This window comes from Ipomoea triloba, chromosome 15, assembly GCF_003576645.1.
Source record: "Ipomoea triloba cultivar NCNSP0323 chromosome 15, ASM357664v1".
Taxonomy (NCBI): Eukaryota; Viridiplantae; Streptophyta; class Magnoliopsida; order Solanales; family Convolvulaceae; genus Ipomoea; species Ipomoea triloba.
This window is the reverse complement of record NC_044930.1, coordinates 25235590-25252799: the sequence shown is the minus strand read 5'-3', so window position 1 is coordinate 25252799 and position 17210 is coordinate 25235590. Positions and strand designations below refer to the sequence as shown.

General features: G+C 34.4%; 2 protein-coding genes and 1 non-coding gene across 4 annotated transcripts in view; 1 reads left to right on the top strand and 2 right to left on the bottom strand.

Annotated features, from left to right (window-relative positions):
* The first annotated feature begins 3635 nt into the window (after positions 1 to 3635).
* Positions 3636 to 3720, top strand: LOC116007716. Its single transcript, XR_004095321.1, has one exon. It is a non-coding gene; the product is annotated as a small nucleolar RNA SNORD25 (small nucleolar RNA).
* Positions 3721 to 5086: 1366 nt separating this feature from the next.
* Positions 5087 to 8132, bottom strand: LOC116006457 (protein ACCELERATED CELL DEATH 6-like). 2 transcript variants are annotated; one of them, XM_031246822.1, is made up of 3 exons: positions 7853 to 8132; positions 6885 to 7504; positions 5087 to 5964 (listed from the first exon to the last, which is right to left on the bottom strand). In XM_031246822.1, the coding sequence occupies exons 1-3, from the start codon at positions 8109 to 8111 to the stop codon at positions 5362 to 5364; spliced, it is 1482 nt and encodes a 493-aa protein (XP_031102682.1). In that variant the 5' UTR covers positions 8112 to 8132; the 3' UTR covers positions 5087 to 5361. The 2 variants fall into 2 exon arrangements, with proteins under 2 accessions (XP_031102682.1, XP_031102681.1); XM_031246821.1 differs by having other exon boundaries at positions 5819 to 5959.
* Positions 8133 to 16275: 8143 nt separating this feature from the next.
* LOC116005935 (serine/threonine-protein phosphatase 6 regulatory ankyrin repeat subunit B-like) overlaps positions 16276 to 17210 on the bottom strand; it is a 3013-nt gene continuing 2078 nt past the window's right edge. Inside the window, exon 3 of the mRNA XM_031246167.1 lies at positions 16276 to 16520. Coding sequence (XP_031102027.1) covers positions 16276 to 16520 — 245 coding nt within the window. The remainder of the gene's footprint in view (positions 16521 to 17210) is intronic.

The following is a 17210-nucleotide window of genomic DNA, read 5'->3' as shown; positions in this document are numbered from 1 at the left end:
AGCAGGGTGTTAGGAATAAATTATTAAAGCATGATTTAGAATTTTATTGCGTGTATACGTGTAATTCAGATTAGAATTTTGTGACCCCAAAATTTTTTTGCAAAATATAGAATTAAAAGTATCTTCAAAATAACAAACAATCAATTAGCTAAGAGCATCAACATCAGAAGTTTTTTTAGAGCTTTTTGTAGGATCAAGGTCGAGGTGGAGGAAAAAGAGGAGAATAAAGAGAAATGTGAGGAGTTATGCAATGCAAAATTTCTTGTGGGGTCCACCAAAAACAAAAACAAAAGAAAAAAACAAAAAAACAAAGCATTCTTATGTTCGTTATGTACACCATATGCGCCCAGCTGAGCACGTGCACTTCATGCGTATGCTAGGCGTAGGTAAACTTTAGTTTCTTTACACTAATTTTGTTTTCCTCCATTTTCTCAATCTTACTTGACCTTAAAAAAAACTCCATTGTTGAGCTTGCTATAAGGTAGACCAACCACTAAGGATCTAAAACAAAAGAAGTTGAATGACAGGGGATGTTGTAAGAGTGTTGCTCCTAGTCCTAGAAATGTGCAATGAAGTTCAGAAGTATTTAAAGTGTGTAGAGGGTGCAGTGGTGGATATGATGTTCATATATTCAGAGTGGTGAGAGGAAAGCTTGGAGTTCTCAAGATTGTTGCTAAAATGGAAGTTTTGAATCAGTTTATATTCAGTATTTAGATTTTAGATAGTAGAGTGCTTCTTTTTTTTTTTTTTTTTTAATGGTGGTTTGATATTTCCATTAGCTAGTTATTGAATAATTAAATAGTGATTTCCACTTGGCATTAAGATGTGAACAATTCAATAAATTATATGGGGATTATCGATGGATTAGATCAGAATACTACCGTTTGTAATATAGAGATCGGAGTTCATGTTTTTTTTTTTTTTTTAATGTCAATGAGACATGTTAGGGTTTATATTTTAATTTGTAACTGTTGAAATATTTAGTATAAAATGACATATAAATTAGTTATTTTATGGTACAAATATATGTGGGGTAGCTAAAGACCTTGTGATCTAGTGGCATCTGGTGTGCTAGTTTACGCTCCCACATAGATGATGGGAGTGAGTTCGAGCCTTAGTGGATACAAATATATACACCACTCAATGTTTTATGATTAAGTAGTCTACCAGCCCTCTAATTGGTACGACTTATACTTTTAAATATATATATATATATATATATATATATATATATATATATATATATATATATATATATATATATAGTTGCACTCTCGCCCATGTAGGAAATGAGAACGCTTCATAGCCGTCCACGTGTCCAGATCAACGAATCAGATGCAATTTTAAAAAAATGACGCGGTGGCATTTTCGCAAATAACTGGAAGTTTGGTGCACCTAGTTTCACTTACAAGTGCACCTAGTTTCACTTAAAAGTGCACCTAGTTTCACTTACAAGTGCACCTATTTTCGCACCTATTTTCACTTACAAGTGCGAGTAATTTACTTTGTTAATATTCATGCACCTATTTTCGCAAATATTTTTACTTACAAATGCAAGTAATTTACCTTGTTAATATTCACACCTGGTGCAACCTAGGCGTGCACCTAATTATAACTTTAGGTGCACCTAGTTATAACATTAGGTGCATTTAGTATTGATGCTCAGTGTACAATTGACTTGCACCTGTAATACATTTTACTTGCATCTGCAATACATTTTATTTGCACTTGTGCAAGTAATTCACTTTCTTAACATTCATGCACTTAGGTGCAACCTATGTGCACCTAGTTATAACATTAAGTGCACCTAATTATAACATTAGGTGCACTTAGTATTGATGCTCATTGTACAATTTACTTGCACTTGTAATATATTTAATTGCACGTGTGCACCTATTTTCACTTACATGTGCAAGTAATTTACCTTGTTAACATTTATGCACCTGGGTGCACCTATGTGCACCTAGTTATAACATTACGTGCACCTAGTTATAACGTTATGTGCAATTACATTCCGGACACGTGGCGCGCTATGATTCGTCCGCAGTTCTCTCCTGGGCGGCCAGTACGCACCTGAACGCGATCATATATATATATATATATATATATATATATATATATATATATATATATGGTCCCTTAACGTGCGGTCAGTGCGGCCGCACCACTATGTATACAAATATATACACCACTCAATGTTAGAAAATACACCACTCAAATATGCATCATTAGGTGCGCATTGTTAGTCATGTGACATGTTATACTTGTACATGAGGAAGTGTACATAGAGCAGCCAATGGGCTATCTTGATCCAAATCACCCCCAGTATATTTGCAAATTGAAAAAGGCTATTTATAGCCTCAAACAGGCTCCCCGTGCTTGGTCTTTGGAGCTCTCTAATTATCTGTTGAGTTTTGGTTTTCGCAAGTCATTGGCAGATGCCTCTCTTTTTATCTATGATGCAAATGGTGTTGTTATTTACTTTCTTGTTTATGTTGACATTATTATACTCACAGGAAATAATAATATCTTTTTGGATTCATTTGTTTCGTCCTTAGCCTCTCGGTTCTCGCTAAAGGACTTGGGTGCACTTCATCATTTTTTTGGTGTTGAATTAATTAATGTGAAATTTGGTTTGTTTCTCTCTCAAAGTCAATATCTTTCAAATATTCTAACTTGCTTTGATATGAATGGTGCTAAGCCGGTTTCGACACCTATGAGTAAGGATGTTGTGTTACCCTCAGCTGGTTCTGATGAAGTTTTGGATGCTACTTAGTTCAGGAAGCTTGTTGGCTTGTTGCAATACTTGTCCATCACGCGCCTGGACGTAGCGTATGTTGTTAACCGTCTGTCTTAGTATATGCATGCTCCTGGTGCGGTTCACTGGCAGGCTGGGAAACATTTGCTGCGCTATTTGAAAGGAACATGTCATTATGGGTTAGTATTACGTCGCTCTCCAAGTCTTCAGTTAACCGCTTTTGTTGACTCTAGCTGATTGGGGTGGAGTGTCCGATGGGGGTCGTTCGACTACAGCGTATGTTATATATTGTGGCCCTAATATTATTGTCTCATGGAAGTCTACTCATCAGAAAACAGTTTCACGGTCGTCTACGGAGGCTGAATATAGAGCGCTAGCTAATGGTGCGGTAGAGTTGTATTGGGTATGTAATTTACTGACTGAGTTTGGAATTCCGCAGCCTCAGCCTCTTACTTTGTTTTGTGATAATTTAGGAGCCACTTATGTTTGTCGCATCCAGTGTTTCATTCTAAAATGAAGCATCTTGCTTTGGATTATTTTTTTGTGCGTGAAAAGGTGGCTGATGGTTCTCTATGTGTTTGTCATATTCCTTCGAAGTCACAAATTGCATATGCTCTTACCAAACCATTGGGACGTGCCTTGTTTCTTCTTTTTCGGTCCAAGCTGGGTGTCTCCAACGGATCCACCATCTTGCGGGGGAGTATTAAGGACTAATTATAATTATATTATTTATTTATTTGTTGTTGTCCTACTCTTTCTCTATTTGTTAGTCTTAGACTGAGCCTGTGATCTGTTGTAACTTCCCTTAGAATCCTGATGTATAGCTCTATATATTGTTGTAATCTTCTCTCTGAATACATATTCTGATTCAAGCCTTTACAACTCTGATGAAATCTTCATACTTGTAATGATTTGCGAAGATGATCGCTTCTCTTTAAGAACATCTAAGGGACTGAATTCTTCACACAAGTTATTACGGAGTATTTTCTATTTCTTGATTTTTGTTGACCTTGTTCTTATAAAAGTACAATAGAATTTGTTGCATACCTGATATCTCTGATTCTGAACCATTATTCACTCTTTATTTTAGTTGTTTTAGGTGCATATTGTCTTTATCTTAGTGGAATTGAAACTCGGTTGTGTTTTATATGTTCAAAGGTTTAATTTGTTCACAACGAATAGCAAATGAAGCATTTTAGAACTTATTAGATCAATTTTGAAAGCTAAGGATCAAACCCAAGGAAGATAGGAGCAGTAGAGCACGAACTGGACGAAGAAGCAAAGGAGAAAGCAGCCACACAGCCGTGTGAGTGTCCATGAAGCCACTTAAGGCTAGAATGACCTGCGACCTCCTCACGGCCGTGAGGTAGGCCGGGAGGTCTATGCAGAATCCTATTTATGAAGCGTTTTTCTGGTTGTTGGGGATTCTGAACCCTAGTTTTGTCTTAGTCTATTTTTCCTCTTCTCTTTAGATTTTCCGCCCTACTATATTTTAGCCTAGTTTTACCTAGATTGCTTTGATGTCAAGCTTGGATTGCGGGTTGTAGTTGGATTTCTTCTTCTTCATAGTAAAGATTTCTCTTTTCCTTATTTGCTTTCTTAGTTTTCTTGCAATGTTTATGACGATTTATTATAGCTTTGATTTATTTACTATTATGATGCGTGAGTTGTTCGCTTTTGGGTTTGGATTAAGGTCCTATTGTTATTTTTGATGCTAGGTTTGTGATTATTGCATAAAGGTGATAATTGTTCTACTATGGTTTATGTTTGAATTGGATTATTAATTCTTCTTATTATTGATTGATGGTCAACAATTGTTAGCTTGTTTTGGAGAGGCTTTTATCGCAACGACGAAAGTTGGATGAAAGACTCAAACCTAATCAATTTCAAACCCAATTTTCCTATTATGAGAATATGGATAATTTAGAGGCTTATAATGCTTGTGTGTTTTAGGGGTTAGGATTGATGCGTCACGAAAGTGGGGCAATTCTACTCTAATTCTTGTTTATTGATTGCGAAAGTAGCTTGAACTTGAATTCTTATGTACATTGCCAATAATCCCTTGGTCAATTGTTTTCCCCTAATTCAAATTTTAAAAATTGTTAGTGCATCAAGATAGAACTACCCATAATCTGGACCCATTCTTTTATCATATAGTTTATCACTTGTTTAATTTGCACCCCTTTATTTCCATTCCTTAATCTTAGTTTGCTTGGATTTTAGTGAATTCCAAGACTTCAGTGTCTAGAATTCTAGATATCATACAAGTGTCTAGAATTCTACATAATACTTGCCATAGCTTCAATCCTCAGGCAAACGAAATTTTCACTGTCTTTTTACTATCACTATTTTACTCATCAGTACCCATAACATACACAGTACAAACTACAAAGAAAGAAATACATAAGGAACATGGAAAAACCAAAAAAGAAAAACAACATAATAATTAAATAAAGAAAAACAGATGAACAAAACAGAGAGGATAAAAAACATCTCCCATCGGGATGAGACCTCCAAACGGACCAAACCTCTTGATGTCTTCCACTCTAATCCAAATTTTTTGTAGGAGACAACCCACGCGACCTCATTATAGGCAAATTAAATTAAAGTTGCCGTGCCTTATATAATCTGAATTTGTTGCGTACCCATAACAATTTGTGTGTCATCACATAAGCTAAGTTAACGACAATAGGAATGAAGAAGCCTAAGATTAAATCAGCAATAGCAAGAGGACGTAAAGGTGCTAAAGTAGCATACATTGCACACAGGAACGCAATTACTACCCCGTAACATGCGAGAGTAAGCAATCCAGCCTGCCAAAAATGTAGGATTGCCAGAATTTCCAAGCGCCTCCTCGAGTAACGTGAGGCTTTTCTCACCAGCATAACGTAAACGGCAATGGAGCAAAAAGAGCATAGGAAAGAAATAGTATCAGCAATTATAAAGGCCTTAAAAGCTGTGTTTTGTAACAATAATGGGTATCCTTTTTCTTGGTGGTATCCTCCTGGCACTGCAATACCCGCTGCAAAGGTCATCGTTAATACCAATGTTGCCACAACGACCTGTGTTTTACTTATTTTCATCACAGCTTCAAATCTCTTTTCCATAGTAGGAAGAGTATTCACTCCGTGTTCCGGATCTGGAATCATGCGGTGAGCAAATTTTCTACTATGTAGAAGAAGTCGTTTACTCCTGAGAGTCCTGTCCTGTAGCATAGTTTAATAGTTTTTTATATGGTTAAGTTGCTTTAATTTTAAATATGTGAGTATTTAATAGAGTCAGTTGTAATTAGGCTACGTACAGTGGCATAAAATAATATAGAAGCTAATTAATTGCATATATAATTGTGGCTCTCCCAAATGGGAAGTCAAAGGTTAGAATCCTAGTGGGGTCTGTGACTTTTTTACTTCAATAGGTTGAGAAAGTATGTATGGACAAATATTACGGCTATGTTTGGCAAACCTAGTTGAAAAAGTAGCTAAAAGCTGAAAAGCTATAAGCTAGAAGCTGAAATCTGAAGAGTTGCTAAGCTAGCTGTTATGTTTAAAAGTGTTTGACATAATTAGCTTTGTGATAAGATGATAAATGTAAAAAGACTAAAATGAACATCTTCATAAAATTTAAATAGTTTTAAATATAAATAGGTTTGTTTACATATTAAAATATAAAATAATAAAATCAATATATTTTAATAAAATATAAAGTAAGTTCATGTATTTGAAAATATATAAAGTAAAACAAAATGTTTATAATTCATAAGATTAGTTCATACAAAAATTAATGTTCAAACACACAAATGTCAAATTGAAATTACAACCAAACATATTGATCGAAGAGAAAATGCTAAAAGGGTTTTAATTGGGAGGTAAAATATGTCATTTATTTAAAATAAGAAAAATAAAGATAGAAAAAAAGTTAAGAATCTACGAGCTTTTTTGAAAAAGTATGTATAGACAAATACTACGGAACTTATAGCTCTTATTTTAAACTACTAGCTTATTTGGCCACATTACCAAACAGAGCTTATAACTTATTAGTAACTTAAAATAAGCTATAAGCTTCTAAATAAGCTAGGCTAAACAGAGCCTCCATAGGTTCATAATTAAAAAAATTGAAGTGTACTCACCGATATTAGCCTTCCGTCCCAAATATCCATGTCAAACATAGTTTGGTGTTTCTTATTGAAAGCAAAGTAATTCAGCATAGGATGCTCTTTTATAAATTGGTGCCTAATGCTGCGGCGAGTAAAGGCAAGCAGGTGCAGTGGTGTGTTGCCATCCTTATCTTTGTGAGTCACAAGGTTTTCAAATTGGTCGGAGCTTTCTTCTATATGTCGTATCACATTCACATTCTTACTCAGTATTGCTTCATGCAATATATTTTGCCCTTTGCTATTCACCATCTCCCAGCAATCTGGGCACCTATTTGATATCTCCTTCATCATTTCAACTTTGCCATGTTTTGCTGCTATGTGGAATGCTGTTGTCCACTCGTCATTGCCCCCAGCACAAATGTAAGTTGCAGGTGTTTTTCTCTTAAGTATCATGCGCGCAGCTTTATTATTCTTATTTTTTATTGCATAGTGTAGCGGTGTCCAACCAAAAATATCAGTTTGCTCGCACAAACAAATCTTCTTTTTCAACAGTGATTTTGTGCATTCTGTGGCAAACTCTCCACGACTACCCTTAGTGCGATACTCAAAAAACAGAATCTTTATTGACTTAGATATTTTAGTGTAGCCAAAACCTGTCCGACATATACCAAAACGTACTCAGTAAAATTAATTAATTGCACTATGGTTACGATAGATAGATGTTTCCAAATTAATAATATAAAATATTCCATACCTAGCTAAAAGGTACGGTTGTTTTAAATTAAACTACGGTAATAACTTTTATATATATATTAGTTGTGGCTGCATAATTAGCTTTTAATTTAGAATATATTATAGCTTGCCCATAAAATAAAAAAATTCCTGATTACTATTATATTTTTAAGTGTAAATATTAAAATTTTATTTTTTGAATCCACCCGTTACATCTAAACCACAAGCTAAGGATTCTGAGACAGTCTCCTAAATTTTATTTACCAAACCTGATAAGATAGCTGCATGGAGAGCATTGCGACCCAGTGGTCCAACATAGGTTGGCTTTATGCATTTGTTAAGCATTTCCTCCAAGCACCCATGAAATTGCAACTCTGCTGCTATGTAAATCGGCGTTTCTCCGTCATCGTTGGCAAGGTACTCAAATTCAGGATCCTCTTCAATCAGTAACTTGGCCACCTCCAAATGCTCCATTCGCACGGCCTTGTGTAAAGCCGTGTCTTTCACACCATCCCACATCTCTATCATCTCCCTCACTCAACCACCTGCGGATTCCACATCTTCATGCTTCTTAATGGCGCTGAGGATGACAGAGACTATGCTGTCATGGCCCTTCTTTGCTGCACAGTGTAGCACACTTTCATTTCTGTTGTTCTTGGCAAACAACAGGGACATGGCTGCATCATCATCCTCTACTTCTTTTAGGATCTCTTCCACCAAATCTTTGTGACCGTGGATCGCCGCAACGTGCAGTACAGTATTGCCGTTTGGCGTAACTTGACGGCGGCGAGCTTCTTCTTCCGGCATCTGCCGTAAGGCCTCATGGTAATCTTCAACATTGCCTTTCACTACTGCTTTGTATAGAAACGGGTTCATCTGATCAATCACCATAGCTGGTTGCATAATTAAAATTTTCACCAGTACTGCTGCTTTTGCTAGCTAGCTATGTTATGCATCAAAGATTGTTACTTTGGGACAGCTTGCGCCGTCCACGGCCTACATTTTGTACTGCTTTAGTACGTGGACCCCGCTAATTGGTACCGAATGATAAGGCATTCCTCAATTTTGGTGCAGTACATAGTAAAGATAAAATGGGGTGAGAAAAAAACGAAAAGAAAAAAACAAAAACAAAATAAAAAACTTTAAAAAATAATAATAATATTTACTCGCCCGCCCAGGGGTGCGCACACCGGCAAATTATGCTGTGGACCCAGGTCCACCTTGCAAGGTGGACCTGAGTCCAAAACTACGTCGTTTTTGTCTTTTTTTTTTTAATTAGTAAACATATTGCTGAATATAGAGTTATCCAAAAATGTGTGAATGTAGAGGTTTCAAAGTTTGAATATAGAGTATAGAAATCGTGAATGTAGATTTATGATTGTGTGAATGTAGAGTTGCCCAGAAATGTGTGAATGTGGAGGTTTCAAATTGTGAATATGGAATATAGAAATCGTGAATGTAAAGTTATGCATGTGTGCATCTGTAATAGAGTTAAGAAGTTCTAGCAACTTGTAGCCCTGTAATGTGTGAATGTGGAGTTCTCAAGTTGTGAATATGGAGTATAGGACCTGTGAATATAGAGTTTTGAATGTGTGAATGCATAACAGTGGTAATATAGTTACTAAACATATAATCCTGTAATGTGTGAATGTGTTGTTTACAAAGTGTAAATGTAGAGTATCATATAATCATGTAATGTGTGAATGTGGAGTTTACAAAGTGTGAATGTAGAGTATAATGTATATGAATGTAGAGTATAGTGTATGTGAATGTAGACCCAGGTCCACCTTGCAAGGTGGGTCCACGGCATAACAACCCGCGCACACCTGCCTTGGCGCGAGAGTTGAGTGAGGCCCAACTCTCATCTCAATTGGTGGGCCTCATGCATGATATCTGAAAAAACTCAAGATTTGCAGGAGATATCAATACCCTCTCTCTCCTCACTCTCTCTCTTCTAAGTTGGTAACTTTTGCCTTAAAAACAGTGAAAAATTCATCAATAGGGATGGCCTAAGTGTATAAATCATACACATTTTACTGTATTTTATTGGTTAAATTATTTGTCAAAACTTAAATAATTATTTTATTAGATTGTATTAAGTTTTGAATTACAGTCTAGTCTACTTCAGAAGTTACAGTCTTACCGTTTGGATCTACCTTAGAAGTTTCTATGCCTGAGTTAGCATGTGTTCCAGGAAGGGAAGGATTTCTGTAACAATTTTCTGGTAATTAAAACCAGTCTTCAGGCATTATTTTGAATTAAATGGAACACCTTGATTTGAGGAATTTAAGCAGCAATTTTTCGGCCTAGTTAGTTATCATATTACGACAATGAACTTCATGAAGACAAGGAACAAATACTCTAAAGGTTGGATAATTCTCTAAGATTGACATTTTATTATATATCATCTTTGAAGTAATCTAGGAGTCCTACAAAGGTTGTCACGTATAGTGATCAAGTTGTGTTGAAGCTTGAAGTGTTCTTGTGGCTTGCACTCACCCACTCAAGTAGATGGTGAAGATTTAATTGGTGTAATTAGCTAAGGTCATAGTGTGTAATACTACTATTTAAGTAATGATTGGTTATTTGATGCTATTTTTATAAACATATAATATTGTGTTTTATGACTCTAACTCTTTTATATAACTATAATATTATTTTTTATAAACTTAAAACAATAAAATAATTTGGACCATGATAGATTTTGCCGAAGCCTACACAGCCAAGTCAATTTTAGTCTTTCAGGTCCAAAATTACGGTCTACACACGGTCCAAAATGACACCGTTTTGACGTTTAAATAAAGTCAATAACTGCGTCTGTTGTATCCGTTTATGTGTTGAATAATGAACTTTATCGAATAAAATAATGTATTTTATAAGTTAGAATAATATATTTTATGTGTTCGAATAATGAACTTCATGTGACAAGATAATGTATTTTATATGTTAGAATAATGTACTTTATGTATTAGAATAATGAACCTTCTAGGTAAAATAATGTATTTTATGAGTTAGAAATAATATACTTTATGTTTTAGAATAATGTATTTATTGAGTTATAAAAATGTATGTTGCAGTAATAGAGTTGAGGAAGAAGCAATGGAGGAGAAAATACAAGTCGAGTGAAAAAAAATGTGCAACCCATGTCACGCAATTAATGGCGCTGTCTCTTCTTTGTTTTGGACCGTGGTCCACACAATACACGCAATAATGATTGGTCATATCACCTTTCGACTGCCTTGCAGTATTCAATCCATCGTTATATCGTGGACCCTGGTCCAAAACGACGCTGTATTGTTTATGTTAGTGGACGGGTGACTGGACGGAATGACTTCAGGGAATGACTTCAAATGAATACACAAGATCCTTGTCTAGAATACACAGAAGGACTTCAAGGAATACAAATAATCCTTGTCTAGCATACACAGAATGACTTCAGGAAATACACAGAATATTGATACAACTACACAAAAATTATCCTCCTAACATTCGAATACACAAAACACGTCACAACCTATGTTTAAGTACCCCTAACATGAATACACAGAATCGTAATCTACAATACACAGAATGCATTCAAAGAATACACAAAAAATGAAAACACCAAATACACAAACACATCACCCCTGTGTTTAAGTACCACTAACTTGAATACATAGAATCCTTGTCTAGAATACACAGAATGACTTCAGGAAATATACAAAATATTGACACCACTACACAGAAATCAACCTCCTAACATTCGAATACACAAAACACGTCACAACCTATGTTTAAGTACTCCTAACATGAATACACAGAATGCCTTCAAAGAATACACAGAATATTAACACAAATACACAGGCCAGCCGAAACGAGAAACATGATTTCCAAAAAACAAATCGTTAATTAAAATGACCAAAACGACGTCGTTTTGATACGGGGGCACAATGCATTGTGCACCCTGGTCCACGATATAAATTTCCATATTCAATCACATGGGCCTATGGGTTTTTTTTTTTTTTGGCTAAAGTGTCATCTAGCATCATGAACTATATCCAATTATTCATGTCGCACCCTGAACTTTCATATCGTATATATCGAGCCGCAAACCAAAATATAAAATTCACCTAGAACTTTTAGCAGGTTTCCAGGTCTTCCTGCTGACATGGCGCAGGTTTTCAAGTGATGTGACATTTCTTTTAACCTTATGTTGTCCATGTAAGCATTTACATATTAAAAATAATTTTTTTTAAAAAAAGCAAATAAATTTAGCATTTCTATAAATTTGGAAAATTGAAAAAATACTAAACAATAAATTGGCCAAAAATATAAATTCTGAAAAAAAATTGAAACATTGGAATTGCAAAATTGAAAAGTATACATTATAAAAATAAAAAGAATAAAATTCTGGTTATTTTAATATAATAATTTTGTTTTTTTTTTTAAATTTTAAATATGTAAACGCTTACATGGACAACATAAGGTTAAGATAAATGTCACATCAGATGCCATGTCAGCAAGAAGACTTGGAAACCTGCTAAAAGTTTTAGGTGAATTTTTTATTTTGGTTTGCGGCTCGATATATACTATATGAAAGTTCAGGGTGCGACATGAATAATTGGATATAGTTCATGGTGCTAGATGGCTTTTTTTTTTTTTTTAAAAACATGGGCATATGGGGTTACTCGGTAACTTTGTTCTAAACTCTCCTCTATCATCTCAGATATCTCATAACTGCAAATTGTAAAGGAGACATGATAAAGATGATAAAGCAAAATTAACCAAACTCCACTAAACAATGTTCTAGGAAAGTTTTCAAAAATTAAATTAAAGTATATTCAAATCTTTATCAAATCTATAATTTGTCTGTCATACAATAGAAAATTACAAAAAAATATTAATTGTTCTTGAGAGGAAAAAAATAATTAAAAAGTTTAACAAGCGTTCTGACACTAAAAAAAAAAAAAATTAAATTTATCATAAAAGATTGTATATATGACTTTTATAACCTCTTAAAATAATAAATTTTAATAACTTTTTATGTATGTGTGACTGTGTGAGTGTTGTGTGTGTGAGAGATATGGTTAATTAATTGATGTCACTTTTATAAACATATATAATTGTATTTTATGACTGAAATTTTTTATAAACTTGGAATATTATTTTTATAAACTTAAACCAATGAAATAATATGGACCATATATATATGATATAGATACAATTTGCCGAAGACTACATGTACAACCAAGTCAATTTTATATTAGTCTTTCTTGTCATATCATCTTTAGGCTGTATGTCTCGCACTATTCAGTCACATGGTAAAGATGATAAAGCAAAATTAATCAAACTCCACTACAAAATGTTCTAGGAAAGTTTTCAAAAGTTAAGTATATATATATATTCAAATTTTTATCAAATCTATAATTTGTCTCCCATAATATAGAAAAATGCAAAAAATATTAATTGTTCTTGAGAGAAAAGAGAAATTTAAGAAGTTTAACAAGTGTTCTGACACTAAAATAAATATCAAATTTATCAAAATAAAAAATTATAACTTTTAAAATTATAGATTTTAATAATTTTTTTTACAAATAAAATTCTGTTTGTAAATAATTAAAAACTATTGGTATTTAAATTGTAATTATTTAATTAATTGCTAAATTTATTATTATTATTATTATTATTTTGAAGTTCCCACAAAACTTGTCCTTGCTAAATCATTTGTCCTTGTATGTGTGTTACCGTGCATGGAGAATTGAGAAAGACGTTGTTGAGAGGGAGAGAAATTTAAAGAGTATTAAAAATGTTTTGTACCGATAGTTTAAAAGTCTGTCAAATTTTTTAAGTTGATAAAAATCTATAAATGATTAAATACAACCCTAAATCATTAGCAAATCTTTTCTTTTTTATCTTGATAACATAAAAAGTGTTTTTTTCAGAAAGTAAAAGCTGAAGCAAGAATGGAACATGGAAAATACTATATTCACCAATAATTTACTTGACCGCATCAACGACGCTTATCCCTATTCCTGACAATAATGGACAATTATGTCATGAATCCGGATCAAAATACACTATATATATATATATTGACTCTCTGTACAATCATATGAGATAACACCTTCCCGTGAGACAGATATGCGACAACGTGAGTGCACACAGCCTAAAGTGTGTGCACTTAGCCTACATGAGTGCATTCGTGAAGTAGACTATGTGCACTCACATTGTCCCGTGAGACAGATATGCGACAACGTGAGTGCACACACTTAGCCTACATGAGTGCATTCGTGAAGTAGACTATGTGCACTCACGTTGTCGCACTGTCTCATATGAAGTCAACCATATATATATATATATTGAATATTATTGACTCTATTATAATGTAGTGTCCCCAGTGAGGATCAAACCTGTGACCTCTCACTTGGGAGGGCTACGGCAATACCACTTGACCACAAGGTCTTTGACACACTATTTATATATTAAATGTTCATAATTTACACAGTGAATGTTGACAATTTTTTTTGAAAACAATAGTGTTGAACTTAATATAGTAATATTTAAAAGATTAGATTCATTCCTTCATTTAAATATTTTTTTTTGGGAAAAATGCATTTTTGGTCCCTCAACACATTTGAAATGTTCTCCCTATCTTTCAATTTGGACACATTTGGTCCCTGAGTTATTGAGACGTTTGTCAATTTAGTCCTTCTGTTAAGTAATTCAATTAACTCCGTTTAAACCAGGGGTATAATTGAAATTTCACATAGGAAAAATGCACTTTTGGTCCCTCACCTTGGCATAGAGTTGTTGTTGGTTCTATTTCACTGCCCACTGTTATTCCTAGCCGAAAAATACTGTGAATTCTGTGAGGTTCTATTGCTAGTACTTGATTATTTGTCCTTGTCTTTGAGTAATTAGATATGAGTGAGATATGATTAATGGATGCAATAAAAGTGGATAAAAGTCTCTCCATTATTTTATCAGATTATTCTTTTAATGCATGTATGTTACTATTTTGCTATTATGGTGTTTCCTTTGTACTCTGATTCAACATAAAATTTGACATCCTGGATTACGGATGTCAGTCTGATTCCATGTTTCATAATGATGTAGTAGGAATCTTGTCTGCTAATCCAAAGTCAGTTGCTTGATCTTAGTAGTTTTTTGAACTCTCTTGATCTTAGTAGTTAAAAACATTCATGTGCACCATCGTTCAACCATCATGAGTTGTTTATTTAGAGTATGTGACAGTATCCTGTTGTGTATATGGTTTTTTGTAATTTTAAGGGGTGCATTTGTAGGCTAGGAAGGCGTTAAAGGCATTCAAGGGACTGGTAAAACTTCAAGCAATCTTGAGAGGCCGCATAGTCAGGAAACAAAGTGCAGATATGCTCAGGCGCATGCAGGCAATGGCTCAAATTCAAGCCCGGGCCTGCGCGAGTCGAGCTTTAGTTTCTGACTGTTCTCACTCTAGTGACGAGGCCTCACAAACTCATCGCCCCGTGAGTATGATACGCCCTTAACAATGGCTCGAATACATTTAATTGCAGTTATGTATTGATTAGTAAATATCTCTACCACCAATTATCTGCAAGGCATTGCATCTCGCGACAAACATGACCTGCAACAACGTTCCTACAGTTCTACTCATCGTGGGTCAAATTTGAAGGTATATATTCACTCACTTTAAATTCAAACACAAAAAAAAAAAAAAATTCTATTTTAGGTCTCTGTAGATTCCGAGAACTAGGTTGTTGGTTCTGTCTCTGTAGATTCCTATTTCTTTATTATCGAAAAAATTCCTATGTTCTGTTAAATATAGAGTTGTTATTCCAAATCGAATATGAATGAGAATGTAAGCATGGGAAGGAAGGATTTATGTTCAAAATGGTTAGATCGTTGGATGGAAGAACATGCATGGAACAATTACGAGAATTCTGACCTTAAGGACGGGGGAGCTGATGATGAGAAGAGTGACAAGATACTCGAGATTGATACTTGGAAGCCTTGCGAGAACCCCAGTGGAAGCAATAGAACCTCACAGAATTCACAGTATTTTTCGGCTTGGAATGACAATGGGCAGTGAAATAGAACCAACAACAACTCTATGCCAAGGTGAGGGACCAAAAGTGCATTTTCCTAAATCCTAATAGCTAAACCAATGAACCAAGCACACCCTTAATTTAATTAGTGTGCAGTGTCATAAAATAATATACAAGCTTATTAATTAAAGTGTGCGCACCTGTCTCAAGATATATATTATGGTCAAGCCGTATAACTATGGTTCTTCCAAATGGGAGATCACAGATTAGAACTCCATTGGAAGCAATGACTCTTTAATTTGTGCTTCAAAAGAGTAAATAGTACTTAAAAAAAAAAGATAAAAATTAAAGTCTACTCACCTTCATTAGCCGTCTGTCCCCAAAATTCAACTTATTACGTTCCAAAAACGTCATGTCAAATCGACGCAACATAATGTTGCGGTCAGTAACGGCAAGCAGGTGCAGTGGTGTGTTGCCATCCTCATCTTTTTGAGTCACAAGGTTTTCAAATTGGTCGGAATTTTCTTCTATATGTCATATCACATTCACTTTCTTACTCAGTATTGCTTCGTGCAATACATTTTGCCCTTTGCTATTCAGCATCTCCCAGCAATCTGGACACCTATTTGATATCTCCTTCATCATTTCAATTTTTCCATGTCTTGCTGCTATGTGGAATGTTGTTGTCCACTCATCACTGTCCCCCCACAAATGTACGCTGCAGATGTTTTTCTCTCAAGTATCATGTGAGCAGCTTTATCATTCTCAATTTTTATGGCATAATGTAGTGGTGTCCAACCAGACTTATCAATTTCTTTGCATAAACATATATTCTTTTCCAACAGTGATTGCGTGTATTCTAAGCTAATAAACTCTTGAGTGCTTTTTACTTTGATCAAAATGTTGCCAAGACCTGTCATATACAAACTCAGTTACTATTCGTTTCATCAAAATTGATTATACTATGATTATGATGTCATTAGCTACGGATTTACGACAAAAAAATTCCTTCGCAATATTCCGTCACTAATTCGTCGCTAATTTTTAAAATTTTAAAAATAAGTAAATTCGTCGCTAAACCGTTGCTATTCCGTCGTTAAATTAGCAACGGAATGAGTCTGTCGCTAAATCCGTCGTTACCTAAATATGCAATCTTTAACAACTAAATATGCAAACCTTGTAAATTCTATATAATCAACGAAAAAATTAAATTCTAAATCTAAACCGTAAATGTTATAATTTAAGCAGTAAAAAGTGAACCACTGAACCAAATAAAATAAAAAACTCAGTCGTAAAACTCTAAAATCGAAATCAATTGCAATGTACTTTCGCATTTTTGCAAGTGCAAACTTTTAATACTAAATATGCAAAATGTTAACACTAAATGTGCAAACCTAAAAAAGTCAAAAAATTGCAGATTTTAGTATTCACATTTGCATAGTAAAATTAGTGATAATTACGAAACTGCCACTGCATTTTTTAAAATCTGATTTGGTGTGTTCAATTTTTCAAAATGTAAGATTGTTATTAGTTTTTAGTTTTCTTCTACATACTTGTTCTCATATGATCCAATACCCCCCCCCCCCCCCCCCCCCCCCCCCCC

What these genes read in the sequence shown, in the direction of transcription:
- LOC116006457 (XM_031246822.1), bottom strand. Translation starts at nt 8,111, where the DNA reads ATGATAGAGATGTGGGATGGTGTGAAAGACACGGCTTTACACAAGGCC. An exon ending in CCATGCAGCTATCTTATCAG is followed by an intron (nt 7,505 to 7,852) that starts GTTTGGTAAATA and finishes TATGTCGGACAG; the next exon opens with GTTTTGGCTACACTAAAATA. An exon ending in GGGACGGAAGGCTAATATCG is followed by an intron (nt 5,965 to 6,884) that starts GTGAGTACACTT and finishes ACTATGCTACAG; the next exon opens with GACAGGACTCTCAGGAGTAA.